The sequence below is a fragment of the Furipterus horrens genome, unplaced genomic scaffold, assembly GCF_987537825.1.
Source record: "Furipterus horrens unplaced genomic scaffold, mFurHor1.1.pri manual_scaffold_13, whole genome shotgun sequence".
Classification (NCBI taxonomy): domain Eukaryota; kingdom Metazoa; phylum Chordata; class Mammalia; order Chiroptera; family Furipteridae; genus Furipterus; species Furipterus horrens.
In genome coordinates, this window is record NW_028327183.1 from 43,969,448 (window position 1) to 43,997,427 (window position 27,980).

The 27,980-nt window shown below is 50.7% G+C and overlaps 2 protein-coding genes across 6 annotated transcripts; one reads left to right on the forward strand and one right to left on the reverse strand.

Annotated features, from left to right (window-relative positions):
- Positions 1–107: 107 nt before the first annotated feature.
- PPP1R15A (protein phosphatase 1 regulatory subunit 15A) lies at positions 108–4,000 on the reverse strand. Its single transcript, XM_090260856.1, has 3 exons — positions 3,759–4,000; positions 1,089–3,077; positions 108–736 (listed from the first exon to the last, which is right to left on the reverse strand). Exons 2-3 carry the CDS (start codon positions 3,066–3,068, stop codon positions 386–388), a joined length of 2,331 nt encoding a protein of 776 aa, XP_090116982.1. The 5' UTR covers positions 3,069–3,077; positions 3,759–4,000; the 3' UTR covers positions 108–385.
- PLEKHA4 (pleckstrin homology domain containing A4) lies at positions 3,774–27,977 on the forward strand. Of its 5 annotated transcripts, none has more exons than XM_090260854.1 (19): positions 3,774–4,415; positions 6,218–6,307; positions 7,622–7,729; positions 9,111–9,183; positions 9,298–9,398; positions 9,558–9,664; positions 10,222–10,443; positions 10,777–11,056; positions 11,693–11,767; positions 13,004–13,051; positions 13,181–13,261; positions 13,424–13,573; positions 15,185–15,283; positions 17,828–17,968; positions 20,197–20,445; positions 25,543–25,704; positions 26,710–26,768; positions 27,177–27,289; positions 27,519–27,977. In XM_090260854.1, exons 2-19 carry the CDS (start codon positions 6,224–6,226, stop codon positions 27,782–27,784), a joined length of 2,418 nt encoding a protein of 805 aa, XP_090116980.1. In that variant the 5' UTR covers positions 3,774–4,415; positions 6,218–6,223; the 3' UTR covers positions 27,785–27,977. The 5 variants fall into 5 exon arrangements, with proteins under 5 accessions (XP_090116980.1, XP_090116977.1, XP_090116978.1 ...); XM_090260851.1 differs by lacking the exon at positions 3,774–4,415 and adding an exon at positions 5,390–5,759; XM_090260852.1 differs by lacking the exon at positions 3,774–4,415 and adding an exon at positions 5,390–5,642.
- The last annotated feature ends 3 nt before the right edge of the window (positions 27,978–27,980 follow it).

Sequence of the window (27,980 nt, forward strand, 5' to 3'; positions counted from 1 at the left end):
AAATATAGCTTATCTTCACTAAGGTACTTGCCTCTGCTGTTCCCCACAACTGCTTCTCAGACCAGGAGTACTAGATACTGTCAGTTCAGATACACATGGTAACACTGTTCGGTACACATCAAAAAGCTTTATTTATTTAAAAAAGATTTTATTTATTCACTTTTAAAGAGAAGGGAAGGGAGGGAGAAAGAGGGAGAGAAACATCAAATGGGAACCTGGCCCACAACCCAGGCATGTGCCCTGACTGGGAATCAAACCTGTGGCCATATGGTTTGCACACCGGCACTCAATCCACTGAGCCACACCAGCCAGGGCAAAAGGCTTTATTTCTTAAATGAACTGTAAAAAATAAATAAATAACAAATAACACAAACACTACATGGTCCTAGCCACACATCCCAGTGAGGTCTAGGCAAGGAGGCAGAGCCACAAAAACAGGGAAGTGAGAAACCACGGTGTGGCTCAAAGGCGTGGCTTGCATAGAGGGTGTGGGCAAGATCTGGGTGGTGGCAGGCATAGCAGCCAAAGGTGGGGGAGGGTTCCTGAGGCGCGCCCAGGCCCTGGCGCGGGCTGCAGGGGTGAAACAGGGGCTCAGCACCTCCTGGGCCTGGGCAATTCGGCGGGCAAAGCGGCTGCGGTCCCGGGCAAGCTGCTCCCACGGGCCCCGGCGGGCAGCCTGGGCTGGTCCAGCCCAGACAACCAGGAAATGAATGGAGACCTTCTCAGAGAAGCGCACCTGGAGACGGACCGGCACAAACACGGGGAGACACAGAGATACAGACACAAAGACACACGGGAGGGCAGGGAGGGAGAACCAAACAAAAATTAGACAAAAATGCTTGCAATGTGACTAGTCATCTGCCTGTCAGCGGATTCTCCATCTGACTCACTGAAGGGAAACAGGTCACTGGGGCTGACCAAGAACCAGTTGATTCCTCCTCCCGGGGGCCCAGCCTCTTGCAAAGGATTGCATTACAGTGAACACAGCCTCCCAGTGGAGTTCACATGCAACCCTCTGTAACACATGGGAGACCTAGGAACCCTGGCCACGCCCCCGACACTCAAGAGTCTGAGCCCTCAGTACCCACCTTTGTGGCCTTTTGTGGAGTCTCAGGGTCCAGATGCCGGGTGGGGGCTTCTGCAGACTTGAGTCGCCTTTGCAGTCGGACGGGTAACCGGGGAAGAGCCCAGAGAGGCGGTGGCTTCTCTCCAGGTACATAGATGGCCACTCGGAAGGGGTGGGGCTCAGCTTCTTCCCACTCCTCAGCAGCTTCTCCTTCCTCTGGCTCCTTTGCAGGTGGATGTCTCCAGCCCTTGAAGAAGGCACTTGGGGCATGAATGGAAGAACTTGGCTCTGAGGCAGCTGCTCCTGCACCATCTTTCTCATTCTCCTCTGTGTCCTCTCCTGGTTGATATACCCAGGCCCTCAAGAGGGTACTCCTGGGAATGATAGATGAGGGACCCTCAGCTTCTCCTTCTTCCTCAGCTGCTCCTGAGTCACTATCCTCTTCTTCCTCCTCCTCATCTTCTGTGTCCTCTCCTGGTCTGTACACCCAAGCCCTCAATAAGGCACTTGTATGGGATATGGAAGAGGGATCCTCAAGTTCTCCCTCCTCCTCGGCTGCTCCTGAATCACTATCCTCGTCCTCTTCTTCCTCCTCATCCTCTGTGTCCTCTCCTGGTCTGTACACCCAGGCTCTCAAGAAGGTAGTTGTAGCGGGGAGGGAAGAGGGACCCTCAGTTGCTCCTGAATCACTGTCCTCTTCCTCTTCTTCATCCTCATCCTCTGTGTCCTCTCCTGGTCTGTACACCCAGGCCCTCAAGAAGGTACTTGTTGGGGGGATGGAAGAGGGACCCTCAGCTTCTCCCTCCTCTTCAGCTGCTCCTGAATCACTATCCTCGTCCTCTTCTTCCTCCTCATCCTCTGTGTCCTCTCCTGGTCTGTACACCCAGGCCCTCAAGAAGGTACTTGTTGGGGGGATGGAAGAGGGACCCTCAGCTTCTCCCTCCTCCTCAGCTGCTCCTGAATCACTATCCTCTTCCTCTTCTTCCTCCTCTGTGTCCTCTCCAGGCGGACACACCCAGGCCCTTAGGAAAGCACTTGTTGGGAGGATGGTAGACAGACCCTCAACTTGCCCTGAGGTATTGTCCTCATCCTCCTCTTCTTCATCTTCCTCTGTGATCTTATTGGGTTGATGCTGCCAGGTCCTGAGCAGGGTCCTCTGGGCTAGAACTAAGGAGTGTGGCTCTGGGTCACCCTGTCCTTTCTCAGCCTTTCCATCCTCTTCCTCAGACTCCTCTCCTGAGTAATACTCCCAGACTCTGGGGTGGGAGCCTGCAGATGGAGAGGAAATGGAGGTCTTCCTGGCTTCCTTATTCTCTGTTCTTTCTTCCTCCCCTGCGCAATACACCCAAGCTCTGGGCTTGGATCCTGGAGATACGGGGGAAGTAGATGTTCTGGGAGCTTCTTCATTTACTGCCTCTCCATCCTCCTCCTCCTCCATCCCTGGACAACACTCCCAGTGTGAAGGAGGTAAAGAGAACATGATGGCTTTGTCTTCAGCAACTCCTCCTTCCTCAGATTCCTCCTCCCCAGGAGGGTCCTGCAGGGTTTTCAGAAGGCTGGGGGATAGGGGCGCAAGATGGCCATCTATATATTCACTTCCCTGCTCTTTAGGGACACGGGTAGCTTCTTCCCCACCATACTCTTCATCATTATCATCTGAAAGTTCCCAGGCTTCAGGAAGAGAGCTGTTGACTTCTAAGGCTGGGCAGCTCACCCAGGATGATTCTCCATCCTCCATAGTTGTCCCACTGTCTCCAGCCTCCCCGTGAGGGTGCCCGCCCCAGGGGGCATAGCGGGTAGCCAAAGCAGCCTTAGCTTCTACCTCCAGGCCAGCTTCTCCCTGATCTCCACTCTTGACTGCTTCCACTGGCCAGGGTTCTGGAGGTCCTGGGCCCCTCAGTCGGCTCCAGGCCCGGCTGAGAAGGCCAATCAGCGGGGACAGGAGGAAGAAGGGGTGGGCATCCCTCCAGGGGAGCTGATGCGGTGCTTGGTTTGGGGCCATCTCTCTGGGCTGAGAAAAACAGAATCAAGTTCAGAAGCCATTTAGGAAACAGCATCAGGGGATGACCCTGAGTCATGCAACCGGAAATACTCACACAAATAGCAACGTTAGAGTCCCTGCCCACATTCCTTTCGGATCCCAGCCATTCCCATCTCTGTCCCTTGGTTCCCAACTCTGTCTTCTTTTAATACCCAGGAGTCTGGGTCCCCCTTCTCTCCTTCCTTACATCCAAGAGTCCAAGGCCCCAGCCCCGGAAGTCCCTGTTCCAAGTAGCAAGAGCACGTGCTCGCCTTCGGGTTCTCTCAGCCTCCCAAGGACTGACAAATCAGGCCCCCATCCTCTTCCTCCTCCCTCCAGACTCCAAAATTCCGATCCCCCAACCTCCATGGTTCCTCATGGGGGACCCGAGTCTGGCTCCTAGACCCCTCCCCCATCCGGCTCAGCACTCCAAGCTCCCAATCCCTCTACTTAAGTCGGAGCTCGGGAGTCTGTCCCCATCCCGTCCCACTGCTCCCCAGACACAGGAAGGAATTCAGGCTCCCGGGCCCTCTTCCTCAGGACCCAGGAGTTCCAGCCCCAACCCTTCCGGGCTCATTACCCAGAAGTCCAAGCTCCCTCCTTATTAACGACAAAAGTCTGATCCCTAGCCTCCAACCCCTGGAGACCCATGCGTTCCGATCCCTCACTCACAGTATGGAGGCTGCGCGTCACCCGGGAGATAGGAGCGCCGGCTTGGGCTGCCACAAGCGATCGCCGGTCCGGACGGCTCGGAAGGCCAGCACTTTCATCTCGCCCTCCGGCGTTAGGCTCGGGTGGTCAGGTTATCACTGGTCGCTGCAGGCGCTGTCGCAACAAGCGGGCTCAGGGTCCTGCAGAGTGGCGCACATACAAAACAGCTAAGATGGCAGTTCAACGGAATACCTCGGACGCCGCCCGAAAGGCTTTTATAGCGTCTAACGCGACCGGACGTGCTTACGTTCGAGAAGAGGCGGAGTCTCGAAACGGAGACAAGAAAACAGGAAGTGAAAAACAGGGTTGGAATTCTCGCGGCTATTCCAGGGCTTGTGACGTCACGGCGACGGTTTGAACGTGGCCACGCCCCGAAACAAGCGAGCTGTCAATCAAACACGTAACCGGCTCAGATGGTGCAGGCTTCCTCACGGGTGTTTTTATTTCACAAATGAGGAAACTGAGGCTTGGGAATGAAATCACCTGCCCGAGATGGTCACAGCAGAGTGTAGATTCGTTGCAAATGAAAACAAGAATGTAAGCACTCCGAAGGCAGGCCCTTTGCTCACTGCTTTCTTCTCAGTGCCTGGCACTTAATAGGTACTCAACCAATATCTGGTGAGTAGATACGAAACGAAAAGCTCTGACCTCTTCCCGGCTTCATGCACAAGGCTCCATGGCTGGATTTCACCCGCTTCAAAATCCCCCAAGAGCTCTGATTATACAAACTGAAATTCTGGTTAGGTGGTATCAGCTGAACTTCACGGGAGCGAGGGGTCTTCTGCGAAAAATTCCAGGTCCAGGGAGAGAGCCCCAATTCCCCAGCCTAGTCCCCCCACCTGGTCCATGATTTTGCTCCTCAAAATGTGCCCAGGAACCATGTCTCGCTCCTGAGGGGGGTCAGCCTCTGTCTAGAACAGAATTCTCACCTGGATCTGAAGTGGAAATCTGACCCTGTCAATTTGTCCTTGCTCTAGCTGGAATCCAGGAATCCAGGACGGCTCCCCCTTCCCCGGAGGACCGGGAACCATCCATAAGAGTTAGGCTTCCAGACCTCCCCGCTCCATTTAAGAATCAGGAGTCCCGAGCCCTAACTCGCACCTTTCCAGATACCCAGGGGTCTGAAACCGCACCCCTTCCAAACTCCCAGCTCCAGGGCACCATTGACTCCGGCTCCTGCCCCGACCTGTCCGCGGGGACCCTGGAGTCCAGACCCAGCTCCTACTCCCCAAACATTTAGGACTATCAGCCTCAGCCCTTATGGGACCCCGGTTTGTTTCTCCAGGCCCCAGCCCAGCAGGAACCCAGGAGTCGGGGGGACCCAGCTCCTCCCCTCAGCTGTAGGGGCAGCTGAGCCAGGGGTCAGGCCGTGGTGGGGAGGCCAGGAGGGGCGGGGTCAGCCGGGACTGGGAGGGAGACAGCGGCGTGGGCGGCTGGCAGAGGGAGGGAAAGACCAGCAGACAGAGAGAAACTGGGAGAGGGAAGAAGAGAACGTGAGAAGAGCGGGGAGAGGAGGAAACAGGAGAAGTGGAGGGCTCTAGAGAGAACGGGGAAGAGATCGAGTGTGAGGGAGAGAGGGAGAGGACGAGACAGACTGAAGGAAGAGCCTATGAGTCCGAGAGAAAAGATTTGGACAGAAACAGAAACACTGGGAGAGAAAGGGATAGGGGTGTGTTTGTGAGAGAGAGAGAGAGGAAATGAGTGAGGGAGGGACTGGAAGAGACAGAGATTAGAGAGGGAGAGAGACAGAAGGTAAGACTGGAGACAGAGACAGTCTGAAAGAAAGGGAGAGGGTGAGAGGAAGGGAGACCCTAAGAAACAGAAACAAAAAGGGTGAGTAAGCAGGTAAGTGAGATGGGCTTATGAGGGGCAGCACCTGACAGACAGAGGAGGGGGGCTGTGGCGTGGTGCCCCAGCACTCATACCGCCCTCTTGCCCCCTGTCATTGGGACCCTAGAGCTGGTAAGTTCCCTGGCTGGGCTGGGCTGGAAGGGACTGCCTGGGTGTGCATTCCTGGAGCCCCAGGGTTTGGCAGGGGTGGTTAGAGGGGCATGTGGAAGGGCAGGAGACAAATAACTGGGGGCAGCCGGAAAGAGGCAGGGAAGGGGGGGGGTCCCGAAGCAAAGAGAGGGTCAAATTCCTGGCCAGAGTGCAGAGGGCAAGAATAAAGGAGCCCCTATTCTCTGTCTTGGGCTGCAGACAGCTGCCCCCTCCCCGCAGCTGCCAGGGCCGCCCACCTCTCTTGGCATTGCTTTTGGTATGTGGTCCCCAGGCCAGGGCCTTCCCCAGCCCCCCAGACCCCAAACAACAGGCTCTTTCTCTTCAGCCTCCTCTGACCTGTGAGCCCCTGACCTCGTCTCTGTCCCCAGCCAGGTCAGCTACAGAGACACCCACACAGTCCCTTTCTTTCTCTCCCCAAGCGCTCGATGGAGGAGGGCAGGCCTCGAAGCAGCCTCAGCCTGGCCAGCAGCGCCTCTACCATCTCCTCCCTCAGCAGCTTGAGCACGAAGGTTGGAGCTTCTTGCTGGGGCTGGGGAGCAGGGGAGGGCTCTGGGCTGCCCCACCTTCCTGTTTCCTAGCCCTGGGTTCGGCGCTTCCCCAGGGACTCTGGTTGTGGCTCAGTGGATTGGGCGTTGTCCCAGAAATCAACAAATCGCTGGTTCAATTCCCAGTCAGAGTACATGCCGAGGTTGCGGCTTTGGTCCCCGGTTGGAGCATGTTTGAGTGGCAACTGATGGATGTTTCTCTCCCATGTGGACATGTCTCTCCCTCTCTTTTCCCTCCCTTCCCCCTCTCTAAGAATAAATAAATAATATCTTAAAAAAAAAAAATAGAGAGAGCAAGAATCCTTAGCAGTGGTGTCTGCCAGACCTAGTTATGTACTGAATTGCTCACTAGCTGCAGCTAGGAATTCCGAGACACTTCCAGTTGTCCCCACCCCTTGTATTTTCCTGATTCAAAGCCAGAGTAACAACCTGATTGACTCTGGTTGCTAAGATAAGGCCACTCCCGAGCCATGAGTGCAGTCCCCTCCACCCCCAGGAACTCAGAAGCAGAGGCTACTCTTGATTAGGACTGAGAACTCCCTCTCCTATCTCTAACCATCCCACATCTACCCAGTTCTGAAATTTGACAAGAAAAGACCTTTCTTCGACAATAAGGCTCCATGAGGCCCAAGATACTTGCATCCCAAATCATCACCCCAGCCCTGAGTCCAGTGACACTTGTTTCCTGTCCTCCTGCCATTCCCCTTACTCATGTCCAGTTTCCCAAGTTCAGGAGCCATCGAATGTGACCTGGGTCAGCACCCTCCCTAAGGGCACGTGGCTATGGATGCCTGAGATGCCTGTGCGCACAGGAGAGGAGGCTCTGTCTATTGGGATGGAGTGATTCAGAGCCCCCGCTGCGGGTAGAGGGGGACATGGTTGCTAAGGGATGTCACTTCCTGGCTGACCAATCACCAGGGACTCACCTTGGAGGTCCCTTCTGATTATGGGGACCTCCCAGGTAGTCTAACCAGTTCAGGTCCCAAAGGTTGTAGCACAGCTGTGACCAAGGGCATCGTCTCCTGGGCAGCGGACCTGTGATTCCCAAGTTCCTTCCCCATCAGCCAGTAGCCTCTTCCTCGCTTCTGAACACCCCTCCCCACACGTGAAAAGTATCTCTCAGCTCTGCAGTATGCATACCCCATTCTGATCTCAAAACTCAGCTCCCTCCTTCAGCCGGCTTCCCTGGGCAGCCAATGAGGGGGTCGCCAGCGTCCCACCGCGCTGCCTCCCTAGGCCCAGCAGGCGGCCCTATTCACCTCTGTCCTCTCTCCTCAGAAGCCCACCCGGGCAGTAAGCAAGGTGCACGCCTTCGGGAAGAGAGGCAATGCGCTCAGAAGGGACCCCAACCTCCCGGTGCACATCAGAGGCTGGCTGCATAAGCAGGTGGTGTGAGTGGGGGACGGGAAAGGGCATTCCGCGTGACGCTAGAGGCTGTGGCCCTGGCTGTCTGCTGCTTCTCTCCTTCCAAGTTGCCAAACCTGTTTCTTTGCTATCACTGCTTCTCCCGTAATTCTGTCATTGTTTCATTCATCCATCCATTCATCTAGTGACCACGTCTTAAGACATTACAATGTGCCAATTCCTGGGTCATATACCAGGTAAATAGGACAAGTATCTGTATAGTCCATTCAAGATGGGGGCGGGGCAGGAATGGATAACTAATTAGCATAGAAATAAATGGAATAAATGAAATAATGTATGTTGTATATAATATGTAAATAAAATATGTGAAAGCAACAATTTCAGATTGTAGGGATTCCTGTTAAGTGAAATGCTATGAAGAAATGACACAGGGGGATGAAAGCTACCTAATCTGTTGGTCAGGGAAGGCTTCTCTGAGGAGGTGATCTTTGAGCTGAGAATTGAATGACAAGAAGGAACCCATAATGCTAAAACGTGACGGGGGGCATGGTGGGAATCTGAAAGCAAAAGGCCTGGCAGCAGGCCAGCGCTTGGTGTTTGGAGCAAGCCAAGGGGACAGATAGGGCAACGATTCTCAAAGTGTGGACCCAGATTAGCAGTGTCAGCATCACCTGGGAACTTGCTGGACAGGTGAATTGTCAAGTCCCACTACAGATTTACTGACACAGGGACTCTGGGGACTGGACCCAGGAATCCGGTTTTAACAAGCCCTCCTGGTGAGTCTTACACGTGCCCAAATTTGAGATTGCCTGTGAGCCAGTAAACGAGGGTAAGGAATTTGCGATCTCTTCTAAGTGTGACGGTAAGCTTGAGCAGGGGACTCACGTGACCTGATATATCACTTTAAGAGATCCTACTGCTTCTGTGGGAAGGGACTGAAGAGAAAAGGGGCACAGATTGGCGATGGAGTAGTTCTGGCAGAGGGGATGGGGAGGTGCAGGATTCGGGTTATGACTGAGTGCCCCCTTCCTGGCCTCTAGAATAATCAGATATTTACAACCCTTGCCCACACATGGCACATATCTGGTTCCAACCTTCCTGTAACTTCTCAATCCCCAGTTGACAGAGGAGAAAACCTGAGGGTCCTAGTGGGGAAATGACTTATTTAAGGGCATAGTTTGAAAGTGGTGGAGCTAGGAGTCAAAACTCAGGTCCGACTGTGTCAGAATCTTATGTCCTCTCAGCCACAAGACACTGCCTCCCAGTTCTCCATCTGAATCTATTGCATCAAACATGTTTCTGACCTCCCCTCTCTCTGGGCCTTTGTCCCCAAGTGTCACTACCTCCATTTCCTTTGGTCATCTCCCCTGTTCATGCCTCTCCTTCCACTCTCTCTCCCCAGGACAGTTCTGGCCTCCGGCTCTGGAAACGCCGCTGGTTCGTCCTCTCTGGCCATTGCCTCTTCTATTACAAGGGTCAGTGCTCCAGCTGGCATGGGGTGGCGGACGCTACTCCCACCTTCCCTGTCCTCTAGCCTCTTGGCCTTCAGATCTCTGTGTGATCCCTGACCCCAGCACCCCGTTTTGCAGACAGCCGTGAGGAAAGCGTCCTGGGCAGCGTTCTGCTCCCCAGCTACAGTATCAGGCCAGATGGGCCAGGAGCCCCCCGAGGGCGGCGCTTCACCTTCACCGTGAGTTCCCCCATTCCACTCGAGGCACTAAGGTGCTAGGCGTTGCGGGCAGGCATCAGAGCATCCGTTATTGGAGATAAACGATCTTGGATAGGATGGACGGCTTCCTCCTTTTAGGAGGGCCCGGGCGTCCAGGTCCCCAAGTTTCTCTTCCCGCAGGCCGAGCACTCGGGCATGAGGACCTATGTCCTGGCTGCTGACACTCTAGAGGACCTGCGGGGCTGGCTACGCGCGCTGGGTAGCGCCTCCCGCGCCGAGGGGGATGACTGGTGAGTTATAGGCCACGCCCCTGACCCTGCAGCTCCAACCTGGGTCCCTCTGTCTCATCATCCCCAACTCGCCCCTTGAAGCCCTCGACACCCAATCACTAGTCTTCTAGCTAAGGAGACTCCGCCCTTCAGCCCTCTATTGGAATAAATTCAGCTCTTCCAATCAGCAAATGCCTTTCCCTCTAAGCTCCGCCCATCACTTTGTCCAGCCTCCCCCTTATCAATATTCCCCACTCTCTGATTGGCTCCCTCAGAAGTCTATACACCCTGAGGTTGCCCCCTACACAATATCAAGATTTTTTTTAAAGGCTTCAGACTGTCTGTCCCAGCCGGGACCAGTTTTCAGACTGGAGAGTCATTGGTTTCAGTGACTTGAATGGACCTCGTAGCCCTGTACAAGTCACTTCCACACTCGGGCCTTAGTTTTCCCATCTGCAAAATGGGGACAATGATTCACAGTGCACCACCTCCCCTTTTTTTCTGTATAGCTCCCTGTGAGAATAAGGGCTGTTATGAGGTTTAAAGGAGGGATTTCTTTTTCTGTGCCCACTCACTAGTGGGCGACCCAGGTCACCTGCACGTCCCCAGCTTCGGGAGGGCCCTGGCGGGCCCGGTGGTCCCCCGGAGGTGAGCAAAGGGGAAGAGGGGCGCAGCTTAGAATCACCGGAAGTGGCTCGGCTTTCCAGAGGTCGTGGCAGTCCCAGGCTGCTTACTCCCAGCCCCACGGCCGACCTCCAACTTGGACCGGGGATTCAGAGAACGAGGAGGAGCCCGGAGTGAGTTGGATGAGGGAGTCGGGGAGGAGACTTAAGGGGAAAAGCCGCGTTGGGGGCGTGGCCTAACAGAAGGGCGGGAACCGGGGTTCGTCGGGGGCGTGGTTTACCGCTTTTGCCCAGAGGGCGACTTGCTGGGGTACTCGCCGGGAAAAGGCTTTTAAGGAGGAGATGCCACAAGGGGGAAATTTTTCAGGATTTGGCCAAGAGGAGGGTTCTGCTATTACAGGGACAGTGAGACACACGAAAAGGAGACACGTCCTTGAGGCTGACTTGGTGGGTAGTGGGGTGACGGGCTCTCGTTAACCCACTTTCCCGATTCTCTCCTCCCCACAGCCTGTTCACACCCCTCTCTCGCCCTCCCTCCCCTCTGAGCCTCCCCCGGCCCCGTTCTGCTCCTGCACGCAGACACCCTCCCTCTTCAGGTGACACTGCACTTCCTGCCAGACCCCATAGCCCACTGAGTCGTATTGATGTGCGGCCTCCCCTGGATGGGGGCTCCCAGCGCCACGCCCTTTCCCGGCCTCCCACTCCCCGCCGAGGACCCTCCTCCGAGCCTGGAGGAGGAAGGCCTCCCAGGAGTCCCCAGCACTGGAGTCAGGAGGCCAGAACGCAGGTGAGTAGAGAGGTGATGGGGCAGAGGACTTCATCTCCATTGTAGTCATGGGGCTGTCGGTCCAGGCTGGTCAATAGGCCAGTGCCCCCTGAGAATCATGGGGATTGTAGTTCTGCATTACCAACGCTGGGTTCAGATATGAGAGGGAAGAGTAGGCTTTATCTCCCGTAGTCAACAGGGATGCCTTTTTGGCTGGTCTCTGGCCATTATACCTTCAGCATTATGGGGACTGTAGTCCAGAATACTCTCCTCCAAGGCAATGCCGTGAGAAGTAGAGTGGGTTGCAGCTGCCTCTGTCTTCAGTTTATTTTTCCTAGCTGGTCACTTGCAATTTTCTCTGAGCATCACGGGATCATAGCCCAGAATATCCACGGCCAACCACAAGTGCGAGAGTAGATTGCAGCTTGCAGCGGCCCCTGGGGCTGTTTGGCCAGGGTTGTCTATATATTATCATCCTCTGTGTCCCCACAGTGGCACACAGCTGGAGAGCAGGTAGTTGAGGGAGTTTTGGGAGTCCAATTCTGGACCTCAAAGAGTCTCCTAAGACACTTCAGTTCTGTACACACTCACTTTAATATTTATTGCTAAGACATGTTTAGAAATCAGCATGTCTTAGCAATTCTGTATTCCTCCCAGGCCCCCTCTGGCTCCTCCACTTATATCCAGCTCCCCCCAAGGCCTCCTGGGACTCGGGCTTCCGTGGTTTTATTGGTAAGTATCCTGGGGCACCTCGAGTCTGCCAGGGCCCCCTCCCTTGTTTTCTTTGCTCTGCTGAGTATCATCTCCCGGCCTAGTGTGCCTAGGAAAGATTAGACGTTCCAGTGTCCTTGAGTAGGTGCTTCCGTTAGTTTTCTAGGGTTGCCACAAACTGGGTAGCACATATATAGGCTATCTGTCCATTCACTCATATTATCTTCTACATCTTTCATTTGAGTTGTAAAGTTTTTCCATACAAATCTTATGTATTCTTAGTTAAGGTAATTCCTGAATTCCTGATAGTTTTTATAGCTATTTAAGTGGCATCTTCCTTGAAAATGATGTGTTCTAGTTATCGGTGGTGTAGAGATATGCTGTTAATGTTCATCGCTTCATCTTGAGCTCAGCATGCTTGCTGAATTCTCTTATTTGTTTTAACCACTCTTTAATTCTGTTGGGTTTTCTGGATAGAGGAGCATATTATCTGTAATCGATGGTTTATTTTCCCTTTCTTCTTCTTACACCTCTTTTTGTTTCCTTTTCTTTCTTTTTTAATTTATTGATTTCAAAGAGAAGAGGGGAGAAACATCGATCTGTGATTTGTTTCAATTATTTATGCATTCATTGGTTGGTTCTTTTTTTAAAAAATATTTTCAGTTTTATTGATTTGAGAGAGAGAGAGACAGACAGAAACATCAGTCTGTCGATCCATTTATTGATGCACTCATTGGTTGGTTCTTGTATGTGCCCTGACCGAGAGATTGAACCCATTGGCAACCTTGGTTTATCAGGATGACACTCTAACCAACTGAGCTAGCTGGCCAGGGTTCTTGTATGTGCCCTGACTGGAGATTGAACCCACAATCTTGGTGTATTAGGAGGACGCTCTACCCAACTGAACTACCCAGCCAGGGCTGTTTCCTTTATCTTATAGCATTGCTCATGATCTCTAATACTGTATTAAACAGTAACAGTGGTAGTGGGCATCCTTGCTCTATTCTCAGTTGTAAAGGAAATGTCTAAATTTTTCCCATTAATTATCGTATTTGCTACAGCTCTTTGGTAACAGAGCCCATTGTACCTTCCTAAAGCCAAGTATTAGGCAATTGGTCTACGGAGGTTTGCTAAAGTCTGGAATGAAGCTCATAAGGACAGAGGTGTCTGTCAGGACAAACAGAGCTCACCTCAGGACTGAGCTACAGTAAGGTCCTGCCTGCCCATGTGACCCCCAGCTTTTCTCCTTTTTCTCAGCCGGGTCCACCCCCAGACTCAGCCTTCCACCAAGGCTTGGAGACAGATGTAAGTCGTCCCAGATCCAACCCTTGCTGAGTCCCCAGAATTGGGGAGAGGATAGAGTAGGGGGCGGGGGAAAGGCAGGGAGAAGAGCCAGATCTGGTCCATAAATAGCTCCTGTTCTCCTTTCTTCAGACTCTGTTGACCAAGCTGTGCGGGCAGGACCGGCTCCTGAAGAGGCTGCAGGAGGAGATAGACCAGAGGCAGGAGGAAAAGGTATGGGGCTCTGGGATGGGAACAGATCTCTGGACTTTCCACCTGCCCCGGCCCTTCCTGCTCCTCCGCATGCTGGATGGCCGGGATGTGGGAGGACAGCCGTCTCTCTCCATGGGGCTGGGTGTGGCTTCAAAAGAGTCACCTTTTTCCCTCTCACTGCAGGAGCAGCTAGAGGCAGCCCTGGAGTTGACCAGACAGCAGCTGGGCCAAGCACCTGGGGAGGCCGCTGCTCCCCGGAGAGCCTGGGGGCGCCAGCGCCTCCTGCAGGACCGATTGGTCACTGTGAGGGCCACTCTTTGTCACCTGACTCAGGTGAGCATCTGGGTAGGGACATGCCCTCTCAGGGAGCCCCAGGACTCTACAGGTTACCCCAGAAGGGGGTCTGACCCCAAGAGCTCATGAGAAGGTAGTTCTTGAGAATTGCCCCCTCCTCCAATTTTTAAAAAATATTTTTTTAATTTATTTTTAGAGAGAGGGGAAGGGAGGGAGAAAGAGGGGGAGAGGAACATCCAACCGGTAGCCTCTTGCATGCCTCCAACTGGGGACCTGGCCTGCAACCAGGCAGGTGCCCTGATCTAGAATTGAACTTGAAGACTTTTGTTTCACAAAACAATGCCCAAGCCACTGAGCCACACTGGGGAGGGTTCCCCACGCACCCCCACCCCCAATTTTAAACCGGTGATCTTGACTGTTTCAAATGGTGAATGGCCAGGAACCTGCAGAACTTAATTTAGTGGTTTAAGAGGAAGATTTTTATTTATTTATTTATTTATTTATTTATTTATTTATTTATTTAGAGAGGGGGAAGGGAGGGAGAAAGAGAGGGAGAAAAAATTACTGTGTGGTTGCCTCTCACGCACCCCCCAACCCCAGGCTTGTGCCCTGATTGGGAATTCAACCAGTGACCCTTTGGTTTGGAGGCCGGTGCTCAATGCACTGAGCGACACCAGCCAGGGATTAAAAGGGTGATTTTTATGTGGGATTCCCGGCTTTGAATCTAACCTCCCAACTCATAGTAACTGTATGACCTTAGAAAAGTTACTTAATCCCTCTGGGGCCTAGATGCATCTTATGTAAACTGGAGATGGTAAATACAGTAGTTAACTCATAGGGTCATTGTGAAGATTTCATCACTATATATAAATGAGTGAATGAATGAATGAATATCTAACACGTACCTGGCATATGATAAGCAATATTTAAGTGTTAGCTATAAATATTATTATCTGTAATATGGAAACATTAATAGTACTTATGGCCCCGGCTGGTGTGGCTCAGTGGATTGAGTCCCGGCCTGTAAACCAAAAGGTCTCTGGTTCGATTCCCCGTCAGGGCACACGCCTGGCTTGCAGGCCAGGTCCCCAGTTGGGGGCATGCAAGAGGCAACCATTTGATGTTTCTCTCTCTTTCTTTCTCTCTCCCTTCCCTTCTCTCTAAAAAGTAAATAAATAAAAATCTTCCAAATAAAAAAAGTAAAAAGAGTACTTATGTCACAAGAATGGAATGAGAACTAAGAACAGTGCTTAACACACATGAAGTGCCTAGTAAATGTTAGCTGCTGTAATTATTATTATTGGTATTGGCACAGAGGTTTCTGCTGCCCTGCGGTGCACATGGGTTGTGGTCTTGACTGTCCCAAGAGTTCTTTAGCTGTGCGCAGAGCAGCGCAGTGGTAATCCAGAGGATTCAGGGACAGCTGTTACTTCTCTACACTGGCAGCTCATTGGAACGGCAGGTTCCATATAGACACTGGGGTTCCCAGTAACTGGAGCAAGACGGCCTTTAGGAAGTGCAGTTCATTACTCGCCAAGGCACGAGGGACCAGGCTTCCCTGCCTCCTCCCCCTCCGGGAAAAGATGGAGTGGGGTGAGCTGTAGTGAGTGGCCAAGCTAACCCTGTGTTTCCCCCTTTCTGGTACCTGAGGAGCGAGAGCGGGTTTGGGACACGTACAGCGACCTGGAGCGGGAGCTGGGCACCTTGAGAGAGACCCTGGAGTACCTGCTGCACCTTGGGTCCCCCCAGGTAAATCCCTGTCCCAAGCCCCACCTTCCGCTCCGAGCCCACCTGGAAACTCTTTGGGTAGTTAAGCTTCTCCCACAGAATTGAAGTGCTTACCACTTTGTCACAAGCTTCTCCCCTTCTGTTCTTTCCTTAGATTTTATTTTTTTAAAGATTTTAGTTATTTATTTTTAGAGAGAGGGAAGGGAGGGAGGAAGAGAAAGAGAAAAACATTCATGTGCAAGAGAAACATTGACTGGCTGCCTCACCCTGACTGGGAATCAAACCGGTGGACCCTTCGGTTTGTGGGACGACACCCGGCCCACTGAGCCACACCAGTCAGGGCATTTCATTTCCATTTTAATTTCATTTCATTTAAAATTCTTAAAAGATTTTATTTATTTATTTATTTATTTAATTTAGAGATTAGGGAAGGGAGGGAGAAAGAGAGGGAGAGAAACATCAATGTGTGAGAGATTGGTTGCTTGTCACACACCCCCAGCTGGGCATCTGGCCCGCAACCCAGGCAGGTGCCCTGACGAGGACTCGTACCTGCAAACCAAAAGGTACTCAATCCATGAGGCACACCAGCCAGGGCTCCTTTTATTTTAAACCCCTTATTACAGCCAACACTAAGTGCTTCACTTTAAGACCCACCTTCAGATTCAGAACCACTCTCACCTTTGGCTTTAAATCTCTGCTCTTACTTTGAAGCCCTACCCTCAGTGTCAAAACTCTGCTCATCAGCCCTGTCCCCATCCTGCAAGTTCATCTTGATTCTTGTGGTTACATTTGTCCTCTGGAGTTTCCTGTTCTAAATTCAGTCCCTTATTTCAGGCCCCACTCATGAAGTATAAGCCCTGGGGCTTAGCCTCAGACCGACTTCTTTATTCCGAGCCTAGCAAATGAGTTTTGAAGTCACATATCTTTAGTTACAAACATTGACTTCTAGTATTAAATGCGTACCTGCAGATTTAAGCCCTGATTTCTCCATGCTGAACCCTCCCACTTCTTCCTAAAATCCACGTCTCAACTCTACTCCCCAACCTGCTGGTGTTAAACCACCAGCAATATATGAAGAGAAAAATATATCACAACCAAATGCATTTATTATAGGAGTGCAAGGTTAGTTTAACTGGCAAGTCACTCCATGTGTTTCATCACACTTAACAAATTAATGGAGAAAAACTATATGATTGTCTCAATAAATGCAGGGGAAAAAATGACAAAATTCAACACCCATTCATGATAAAAGCTCTCAGCAAAGTAGGAATAGAAAGGAACTTAATCTGATAAAAGGCACTTATAACAAATTTAAGCAAACATTGTAGTGGCGAGTACAATATTGAAAGCATTCCCCCTCATACCTAGAATAAGACAAGGATGTCTGCTATTACCTGTTCTAACGAACGTTGTAACAGAGGTCCGAGACAGCACAAGTCTGAGGAATAAATAAAAGCTACCAGGACCGAAAAGGAAGAAGTAAAGCTATTTTTATTCACAGATGACATGATAGTGTATATATGTGGAATATCCAGATATACTATTGGAATAATGTCAGTGAATGCAAGGTTAACATCAACCGTCTTCCTTTTTGCTGGTGCCAAACAATAGAAAATAAGCATTTATAAACAGCGTTTGTAATTAACATAAGCAAATGAAATATCTAGGAGGAACTTACACAGGAGATATGCAAGACAGCTACTCTCAAAGACACTGTACATCACGAGAGAAGGTCAAGACCTGTATAAATGGGGAGATAGACTGTGGTCATGCGCAGGAAATAATATACACTAATGCAAAGGTCGTCTCCGCAAGGGACCTCCCCCCTGGGGGTCTGCAAGCCCGATACAGGTCCAGAGGGTTTTCTGGGTGGAGATTGCCTGCTGACTTTAAGTTGTATTTGGAAGTACGAAAAGCCACGAGTAGCCTTGGCAACCTCCAAGAACAAAGCTGGAGGACCAACACAATCGGATGTCAAGTCTGACTGTAAAGCTACAGTTAATAAGACGGTGTAGTACGGACGCAAGGCTAGACAAATGGAGCAAGGACATTGAAGAGGGTCCTCAGAAACAGACTCAGGAGATTTATATGGTCACCTGTTGGTGCCAGAGGTAACACGGCGGAGCAGCATGAAAAAGACAGTGTTTGTGGTAAAGGGGCGGTGGGTTGATGGGATGTCCACATGGAAATAGATATCCAGAAGACAGCCTCCATATGCACACACGTAGTCCATTAAAAAGTATTTTTGTCTTCAACTGAGGACATGCTCACCGATTCTCGAGAGAGGGGTGGGGAGAGAGAGAGGAAGAGAAGCACTGATGTGATATAAGAAAGAAACACCGATCAGTGAGTTGCCCCTCCTACGGGCCCTGTCCAGGGATAGAACCCGCAACCCCTCGGTTCACAGGATGCAGTCCAACCACCTGAGCCACACAGGCCAGGGCTGCCCAGTCCATTGATGACTTCCTAGATACAGTCCAGCTAATTCCAGGCCCTGTCTGAGGCCCACCAACTTTAACCCTCTTGCATTTTCCCACCTTGAAGAAGCACATTCCTTTCCTCCAGGAAAGGACATCGGCTCAGCAGCAGCTGTGGATGGTGGAAGACACCCTGGCAGGCCTGGGGGGTCCCCAGAAACCAGCTCCTGACCCTGAGCCTGACTCCTCACCACCTGCACTCCCAGGCGAGGAGGCTTCAGAGAGGGAGGTGAGAGTCACGCACCTCTCGCCCCACCCCCAGCGTCCTGTCCTGTTGGCCCCGCGCCCGGACGCATCACCCACTCACCGCTTTTCCTCTCCCTTGACCAGCTAACCCACCTCAGACGAGAATCCTAAGCGCTGGAAGCCCGTGTTTCCTTACTTGTTATGTGTGATCATAGGCCAGTGGCGTGCAGGACCCAGATTCCACCACCTCCCAAAGGCCGGCTGCCTGCCTCTCTTCCCAACTCCACAGTCATTGATGTCCTGACTGTTGCTTAAAATTGACCGTGGTGGGAGCATTTACACCGCAGTAAATGGCAAACATTACAAACCAGGGCTCTTTTCTCCCCGAGAGGCATTGGTTAAATGTTAACCAGGCACTTCTGGTCCTAATCTCCATCCTGCAGGGCTCTATAGGAAGGAGAAAGGGTGACTAGGAAGTGCCTGATGCAGAGTTGGCACTCACGAAGCAGGAGGCACTATTGTCGTACCTGGGTTGACCTTCAGGTCATGTATTGTGGAGACCTGGGTTCAAATGCCATCTCTGCTTGCTCGCTCTTTCTTCCTTCCTTCCTTCCTTCCTTCCTTCCTTCCTTCCTTCCTTCCTTCCTTCCTTCCTTCCTTCCTTCCTTCCTTCCTTCCTTCCTTCCTTTCTTTCTTTCTTTCTTTCTTTCTTTCTTTCTTTCTTTCTTTCTTTCTTTCTTTCTTTCTTTCTTTCTTTCGTTCTGTTTACTTTTAGAGCCAGGGGAAGAGAGGAAGAAAGAGAGGGAGAGAAACATCAGTGTGTGAGAGATACATTGATTGGTTGCCTCTTGAATGACCCCAACTGGGAACCTGGCCCGAAAACCAGGCATGTGCCCTGACTGGGAATTGAACCAGTGACCTTTAGGTTTGCAGGCTGGCACTCAGTCCACTGAGCCACACTAGCCAGGGCTCAGCTCTGCTTTCTTTGTGACACCAGTCATTGATCTCGTTCTCTGAGCTTCAGTTTCCCCATATGTTAAATAAGAAAAATAATGGGTGTCTCAGAGATTTATTGAGGGGACTTAATGAGGTAACACAGGAACAGTACTGAGCCCTGTGCCAGATGAATAATCATTATAAAACCTCCCACTTCTAATGCCCTGCCACATGCCAGACACTGTTCTAGGGGCCTTACGTGTATGGACTCAGTCCTCATATCAGAAGTTGCAGTGTGGCCCAGAGAGGTGAAGTAACTTGCCCACGGCTGAAACTGGAAAAGCCAGCGCTCGTGCTGCCTGTCACTACCAGAACCAATAAGTAGAGACAAGGATTGAATCTTTATGGGAGCTTTATTCAGATGGTCGGTGATCTGAGAAGATGGAGGGTTATCTACCCTCAAAAACCATGTTAACATTTCATCTCAAGCTGACCTTTTGTTTCTTTTTTTAAAGTATATTTTATTGATTATGCTGTTACAGTAGTCCCAACCTTCTTTCCCTTTGCTCCCCTCTGCCCAGTACCCCCTTCCCTCCAGCAATCCCACTCCCCTTAATTCATGTCCATGGGTCGTGCATATCAGTTCTTTGGCTTCACCCTTTCCTATATTATTCTTAACTCCCCCTGTCTATTTTGTACCAACCGATTATGCTTCTTAGTCCCGGCACCATTTCCCCATTTCTCCCCCTCCCCCTCCCAGCTGATAACCCTCCAAATGATCCCCACACCTATGATTCTGTGCCTATTCTGGTTTGCTTAGTGGGATTTTGTTTTTATTTTTTAGATTCAGTTGTTGATAGTTGTGAGTTTTCAAGCTGACCTTTTTATAAGGAAAAGAAAGGGTAGCTAAGGAGTTTGCAAAAAAGGTTAATCAGATAGAGAGTTACAGTTGGGCTGAAAATTTCCTATTTCTTTGTCTGCTGATCAGCAATTCCCTATCTGAGTCACTGCCATTAATCCCTGGAAGGCATTGGCTCAGATATCATCTCCAGCACTTGCCCGACCCTTGGGGCACAAAAGTTGAATTGCATTCCGGTTCCTGAAATAACAGCTTTACACCTGCATTAATCACTTAAGCTTATCAACTATGACCGAAACTAAAATCTTCAACTCCTGCAGTTCTCCTATCAAGATCACACAGCTAATAAATGGCAGAGCTGAGATTTGAAACGAGGTCATCTGGCTTTCGATTTTAATCCTGTTGTATGGTGTCTCTATTGCTAAGTACTTTTAAAATGGTCAATAATCATGTTTCCTCTTGCCCACTATTGCCAGAGCCTGCCTGAGTCCTTGGAACTGAGCTCACCCAGGTCCCCAGAGGCAGACTGGGGGCGGCCCCCCGGGGGTGACAGAGACCGCACCAGCCCTCGCTCAGGTGAGCATCTTGGGCTAGGTGGGACTTCCATAGCATCCCCTGTCCTCACCAAGTCCCCTTCTGCCTTTCCAGGTCTTGGATTGCCAAGGATCGCCCAGGCTTCCGGCCCTGAGGGTCTCTGCCCTGCTTCCCCACAGCCAGGAACCAAGGTAGGCAGTCTCTCTGGCCCCTACAGGTCCATCATGTAATCCTTTGATCTGATCCCCCACTCTTGGGGAAAAAGCTGGGAGAGGGGAGTTCTAAGGCTACAGCCCAGATCAGAGAGAATGTGATTTGTTAAGAGCATTGTGATTAAATTTTATCTCTGCCACTTCCAAGCTGTGTGACTTCGGGTCAGTTACTAAACCTCTCTCTGCCTCCATTTTCTCATCTGCAAAATGGAGCTAATAGCAGGGTCTACCACCTACAGCTGATGTGAGGATTCAAACTAGATGAATGCCAAAGAAGGGTTGGAAATAGTGCCCGGATATAGTAAGTACTCCATTCACTCATTCATTTATCAATTCATTCATTCAGCAAATAGGGATCAAATATCCTCTTCAGTCCTGGCTGGTGTATCTCAGTGGATTGAGCGCAAGCCTGTGAACCAAAGGGTTGCCAGTTCGATTCCCAGTCAGGGCACATGCCTGGGTGGTGGGCCAGGACCCCAGTTGGGGGCATGTGAGAGGGAACCACACATGGATGTTTCTCTCCCTCTTTCTCCCTCCCTTCCCCTCTCTCTAAAAATAAATAAATAGATAGATAAATATCCTCCTCACTAATAAGGTAGCCAGCTAGTAGCCATATGTGGCTATTTAAATTTTTCCCCACAAAGCCTAGTTTCTTTCCCTCACCCTATTTTGACCGCTTTATCCGCTGTTTCCCCAGCTGTACCCCCTTTCCCTCTGGTAACTGCCATTCTGTTGTTTGCATCTATGAATGTGTCTTTATTTTGTTTGTTCCTTTGTTGCTTTTTGTTTTACAGGCTATGTTCTTTCCATCTGACATTATTTTAAAACATTTTAAAATTGATTTTTAGATAGAGAGAGGAAGGGAGAGAGAGAAAAGGGGGGAAGGAGAAAGAGAGAAATGTTGATTTGTTGTTCCATTTATTTATTTTTTTAAATATTTTATTTATTTGTAGAGAGAGGGAAAAGGAGGCAGAAAGAGAGGGAGAGAAACACCTATGACTGTCTCTCGCACACCCCCAACTGGGGATCCAGCTCGCAACCCAGGCATGTGCTCTGACTGGAAAATTGAACTGGTGACCTTGGCCTTTTGGTCCACAGGCTGGCACTCAATTCGGTTAACTATACCAGCCAGGGCTGTTGTTCCATTTATTGATGCATTCACTGGTTGTTTCTTATATGTGCCCTGACTGGGGATCGAACCTGCAGCCTTGGCATATCGGGATGATGCTCTAACCAACTGACTGAGCTACCTGGCCAGGGCTATATTTTTTTAAAATAAATTTATTGGGACCACATTGTTTGATAAGATCATATAAGTTTCAAGTGTACATTTCTATAATACATGATACATTGTGTGCCCACCACCCAAAGTCAAGTCATCTTCTGTCACCATATCTTTGGCGACTGTTTAAATTTAAATGAATTAAAATGAAATACAATAAAAAATTCACTCACACCACAGTTAAGTTGATCAGGAGCCGCACGCATGTGGCCAGTGACCATCCTGTTGAACGGTGCAGGCAAAACTTTTCCATCATTGAGGAAAGTTCTAATGCACAGAGGCGTTTAGACGCTGAAGTCACGGATGTGAACAAGATGAGAAAACAAATTTTCCCTTATTTAAAAAAAAATGTACCACCTTAACTATTTTTAAACATTTTTTATTTATTGATTTGGGAGAGAGAGGGGAAGGGAAGGTGGGGGATGACATTGACTTGTTATTCCACTTATTTACGCATTCATTGGTTGGTTCCCATATGTGCCATGACTGGGGATCGAACCCACAACCTGGGCACATTAGGACAGCGCTCTAACCAACTAAGCTACTCAGCCAGGACCTGCATTTTCCTTTATGAATCTGGTGTTCTAGTAGATGTCAGAGGTAGATCATAAACATTCAGTTTACATTATTTTATACACTATAAGTGCTATATAAAAACAGAGCACAGTAAGGAGAGTTAGGGATGCTTGGGGAAGGGGTATAATTGTAAATGGCTTGGTCTGGGGAGGTCTCGTGGACAGGTGATGTTCGTGCAGATGCCTGAAGGAGGCCTTGGGGGTATCTGGTGGAAGAGCATTACAGGCAAGGGGAGCAGCCTTTGCAAAGGTTAGGAGGCAGGAGAGGGCCCGTCGTGTTGGAGAAACATCTGGAAACCCAGTGTGGCTGGAACTGAGTAAGCATGCTGGAGAGAGGGGTGGGTATGGGGACAGGCGGGTAACAGGAGCAGATTGTGCTGGGCCTTGGGGCTCCAAGATGAAGGCTTTGCTTTGACTCTAAGTGAGCCTGGAGCCGTGAAGAGGTCTGAGCGGAGGAACGTGAGCTGCCCTAAGTGGGAACGGGTGCCCTCTGGCGGCCTTGTTGGGGAATAGACGTCCCTGCAAGGGCTCTGGCGCCGAGTCCAGCGAGGAGCGGGAAGGTGGGAGCTTGGCCAGGTGGGAGATACTAGTAGTTTCCACTAGTGATGAAAAGTGGAGATGTTGAGAGATAGTTGGGTTCTAGACATACTGGTCTTCCAACCTCATCCCAAACCCGTGGGACCAGACATAATTCAAAATGCAAAAATGTGCAGCTTCTAGACCTGTCATATGGCGTGTGCACTGTGTGTTATATAAAACCTCCAGCAGCGTCTGGTGAAGCACCCGTCATCAAACACATTAACATTTCTTCAATAAAATTATGACCATTCATATTAAATGGGATAAAAGCAATAAATAACATCTCAATTTAAATGTCTAGTTTTTGAAAATAGCAATAATCTACTAAACAAGCAAGTCAGGGTGGAACAAAAATAGGTGAGAAATATCAGGCACTTTTTGTTTCTAAGAAAATGGTTTGGTAAGATCCTATGCCACACAGTCCAGGAACAAATGAAGGCAAATACCTCAATGCACACCTGCTGTCTGGTGGCTTGGGGACTCTGGGGGCAGGGGTCACTGGTCAGGCCATCAACGCTATCATCGCGTCGGAGTGGGACATCTGAGGCAGGATAGGAGTGGGATTCCCTGAGGATGTGTCAGGTGTCTTTCTTGCTGTGTTATCTGCTCTTTAACAGCAGGCCTCATGTGGGCAGTGTCCTTTTAAAAAATTTTTTTTTATTTTTAGAGAGAGGGGAAGTGGGGAAGGGAGGGAGAGAGGGAGAGGAACATTGATACATCTACCGGTTGCCTCTCACACGCCCCCCAACTGGGGGCCTGGCCAACAACCCAGGCGTGTGCCCTGACTGGGAATCGAACCAGCGACCTTTCAGTTCACAGGCTGGTGCTCAATCCACTGAGCCACAGCAGCCAGGGCTGCCGTGTCCCTTTAACTGAATAAACTGGTTAGAATCTCTTGGTCATTGAGAAATATACACTGTTCAAGGTCAGCAATGAACTGATTGCCCTTCTCCATTTCATCTGTGGGGAGTTTCCCCTGTGTCCCCAACATCGTCGCTGCAATGTTCGTGCATTTATCAATCCCATACCATCTCAGCAGTTTCTCTGTCTTACAACAAATGTCCAACAGGCGAGTTATTGCAGGCATCCACTGGGAGCGTCCCCTTTACTGATGACCCTGGGCTCAAATAAGGGTTAGCATTGTCCGCTTCTTTTTAAAAAAGATTTTATTTATTCATTTTTAGAGAGAGGGAAAGGGAGGGAGGAAGAGAGGAAGAGAAACGTCCATGTGAGAGAGGTATATCGATAGGTTGCCCCTCACACGCCCCCATCGATCCCCTTTCCTGAAGGATCACACATGTTTTCAGCCGGGTGGGTGTTTCAGCCTGTTCCCTGCCTGTAGCAGGCCAGGCTTTCTTCACTGAGTCCCATCTCTGTCCCCTTTGGTTCAGCTTGGCAACGTCTCTGCTGAGATCATTTACTGGATTCACACAGCACCCGCCTAATCTCTTAGCCAACGGGTTGTCCAGCCACACCCTTGGAATTTTCTCCAGAACATGAGACATGCTTTCTCATGTCTTGTGATATGGATAGGCTGAGAATTTTGGTTTCTTTTCTAAATTTTATTTATTTATTTTTGGAGAGAAGGGGAAGGAAGGGAGAAAGAGACGGAAAGAAACATCAATGTGCAAGAGATACCTCAGTGCCCCCAAACAGGGACCTGGCCTGCAACCCAGGCATGTGCCCTGACTGGGAATCGAACCCGTGACCTCTGGGTCCACAGGTTGGCACTCAATCCACTGAGCCACACACCGGCCAGGCTCTGATTTCTTGTTTGCTGAACAATTTCTTTGCTTTATGTCCATCCTCTTAGTCCATCTGAGGGCGCTAGGGATGGATCAGCTTCTGGTAGTTTCTTGGCTTGTGGCCTCACAGCTCCACCTGGCACATGGCATTCTCTCTGTGTGGCTTTCCTCTGGTTCTGAGGGCAAGACAAAGCTCATCAAGTCCTCTCTCAGGCCAACCCAGGCTGATCCTCCTGACAATTTAGTTATTCAGTACACTCCATTCCTCCTATTATTTCCAAAGCTGATTCAGAGGGTTTTTTGTTTGTTTTTGTTTTTATTTTTAAAAATATTTTATTACTTATTTTTATAGAGAGGGGAAGAGAGGGAGGAAGAGGGAGAGAAACGCCAATGTGTGGTTGTCTCTCACACCCCCAACTGGGGACTGGCCTGCAACCCAGGCGCGTGCCCTGACTGGGAATTGAACCCACAACCCTTTGGTTCATAGGACGGCCCTCAATCCACTGAACCACACCAGCCAGGGCCGTTTTTATTTTTATTTTTATTTTTTTATCACAAGCATCCCAGAGTCCTGTTTGCTGGTGTGAAGAAGCTTGACAGGTGCAGGGAACTGTGGGATTTTCAGGTTCAAATAGGGCAGCTGATAGAGTTGAGGCCAGAGAGGTGGGTGGGGATCAGACCTCACAGGGTCTCAAAGGCCTTGGTCCCGACGGTGCTTGGGGACCCTGGGAAGGTTTGAGCAGTGGAGGGACAGCATCAGCTCTGGGTGTAGAAAGAGCCCTTTGAGATCTGGTGGGGAACCTACTGGAAAGGTAAGGCTGGAGGCTAAGAGGTTCGGGGAAGAGATTAAACAGACGCCCAGGTTGGGGTCTTGAGGGGGTTCTCATCTCCCCAGGCACCCCCGGCGCGGCCCCGGATGAGTGCCCAGGAGCAGATGGAAAGAATACGTAGAAACCAGGAGTGTGGACGGCCTCTCCCTCGCCCAGCTTCTCCCCGGCTCCTCACTCTGGGTAGGACACTGTCCCCAGCCAGACACCAGCCCGACGTGGAACAAAGGGTGAGTGGAGCAGAGGTGGGACAGTGGGGCAGTAGTGGGTCCGCTGCTCCTAGTTGGAGCCTCCGTTTCCCTCTCTGTAAAATGGGGATGTTCCCTATCTTCTTACCCAGAACTGGGTTTCCAAATTCACCCTACCTTGTCTCTGTGCTGAAGTAGTCAGCTTCTTGGCCCCCTTCTTAGTGGGGGCTGTTGGGGGAAGGGCAGATACAACATTCCCACCCCATCAGGGGTCACAGGTCTGGATTGGAAGCCCGGTTTTTCTTTTCAGTTACTACGTGTTGTCAAAAGGGGGGAAAGAAAAGCAAGTCAGGAAATCGATTTTATTCATGCTATTACAGTGAGGAGGTGCTCCAGATCCAGAGAGTAGAGTGCCTCACCAGGATGGTTTCATCTTACTTTCCTAGGGAGGACTTAGACAAGTCATACATGGTGTGCTTTTTTATTTTTATTTTTAAAGATTTTATTTATTTTTAGAGAAAGTGGAAAGGAGGAAGAGAGGGAGAGAAACATCAATGGGTGGTTGCCTCTCATGTGGCCCCGACTGGGGGGACCTGGCCTGCAACCCAGGCATGTGCCCTGACTGGGAATTGAACCAACGACCTTTGGTTCACAGGCCAACACTCAATCCACTGAGTCACATCAGCCAGGGCTGGTTTCAGGGGTAGGATTGTTTTTGTAATCAGGGGGCAGCTCAGTGAGCTGAACACCAAATGTTTATCACTGTGTCTAGCTAGTTTTAGGGAAAGAAACAGTTCAGCTAATCGTTTATGAGGTAGAGAGTTAATTTGAAGGTCTGTTTCTGGCTTTGTCAGAGGTAAACAAGATGGGGGGTCCTTTGTGAGTCTTATCTAAGTCATATGAAGAGGGGTTCTTTGCATGTAAAGTTAAACGTTCGTGTCTCTGGGGGCCAATTTCATCCCTTCTCTGAACCTGCTTCATTTCAGCCTCACACTGAGAATTGGGGGCTTCCAGGCAAGGAATACCAATGTCCCATTTCCTTTGCAGCCTGTCCTAGGACACTCAGGAACCCAGAAATGGCTCAGAAGCTCTGGTTCCTGGAGCAGGTAAGGAACCTGCCTGAGAGGAGCAGGATATCACTTTCCCAAAGGGGAAGGAAGCAGCTCTGTTATTAATGTCTCCCAAGGACAGAAGTGCAGGTTGCAGAACCTCTTAGAAACCGTTGAGTTCCTGGGCCGTCAGAAAGCCCTAGATCTCCCCCATGAGAACAGCAGTTCCCCAAACTGCAAACCTGGGTGGATATCAAACACCTCCACGCATCCATCTAGAAATGGGGTGAAATTTACTGGTGACTGGACTACAGATCCCACAGTGTATGCGGGCTTTTTCTGTGGGCCTCCCGAGGTTTAAAGTCCCTTAGAGACACGTGCAATAGACTACAACTCCCAGGACACACGGGCACTGCGTTCAGCACTCTACTATTTGTACCTCTCCCCCAAATTTCTTTTTTCTAGTCCGAGGAACAACACCCCTTATTTACCGACATCAGAGGGTCATCGGGAGCGAGTTCTCAGCCTCTCACAAGCTCTGGCCACTGAGGCGTCGCAGTGGCACAGAATGATGACAGGTGAGGAGGGGCTGGGGACCTAGGGAGGGCTCCTGGGTTTGGGGGAGGAGGGGCTGGGATGTCTAGTGCTACCCATTTCCTCCCTTCATTTCCACATGACGCTCCCGTCCTGGCTGCAGCCAGAGGGTGTGGGGATCCGGGGTCCTGGGTCTGAGGGAGGAGGGGGCTGGGGATCCGGGATCCCAGATACCAAAGTTTGCTATTCGCACTCCCCACTCGTCCTCTCCAGGTGGAAATTTGGACTCTGGAGGAGAACCTCTTCCCTCGGTACCGCCGCCTCCTCCGTCAAACCCCAAGTCCCAGGTGACCTCGCCCCCAAGATCTCCTCCCGTGGCTGATTCCCGGTCCCCCGCGTTCTCCCGCGGAGACCGAGGACGCGGCACAGGCCCCGCCTCCTGGGAGCCCACGTGGGATTCCAGGACGGCCTCTCTCGCCCAGACCCAAGGCGAGGGGGCGTGGCCTCTGCGAGTCACTCTGCTGCAGTCCAGTTTCTGACCCGCCCAAACACGGCAGCCAATTGGGACACGAGGGCGTGGCCTGGAGGTACCGCCCCGAGACCCGAAGCAGCTCCAGGAGCCTGCGGGCCGATCGGGTTCTCTTCGGAGGCCCACAAGGGGAGGGGTTTCTATGGCCAAAGTTTGGTTTTTTCAGCACTTGTACAAATTCGGATTAAAACTTTGAACTTTTAGTT

Bases quoted from the DNA above. Each gene is read 5' to 3' on its own strand.
- PPP1R15A (XM_090260856.1), bottom strand. From the start codon at position 3,068: ATGGCCCCAAACCAAGCACCGCATCAGCTCCCCTGGAGGGATGCCCAC. The intron at 737-1,088 runs GTGGGTACTGAG...GTCCGTCTCCAG, and splicing joins CTCCACAAAAGGCCACAAAG to GTGCGCTTCTCTGAGAAGGT.
- PLEKHA4 (XM_090260854.1), top strand. From the start codon at position 6,224: ATGGAGGAGGGCAGGCCTCGAAGCAGCCTCAGCCTGGCCAGCAGCGCC. The intron at 6,308-7,621 runs GTTGGAGCTTCT...CTCTCTCCTCAG, and splicing joins TCAGCAGCTTGAGCACGAAG to AAGCCCACCCGGGCAGTAAG. The intron at 9,399-9,557 runs GTGAGTTCCCCC...CTCTTCCCGCAG, and splicing joins GGCGGCGCTTCACCTTCACC to GCCGAGCACTCGGGCATGAG.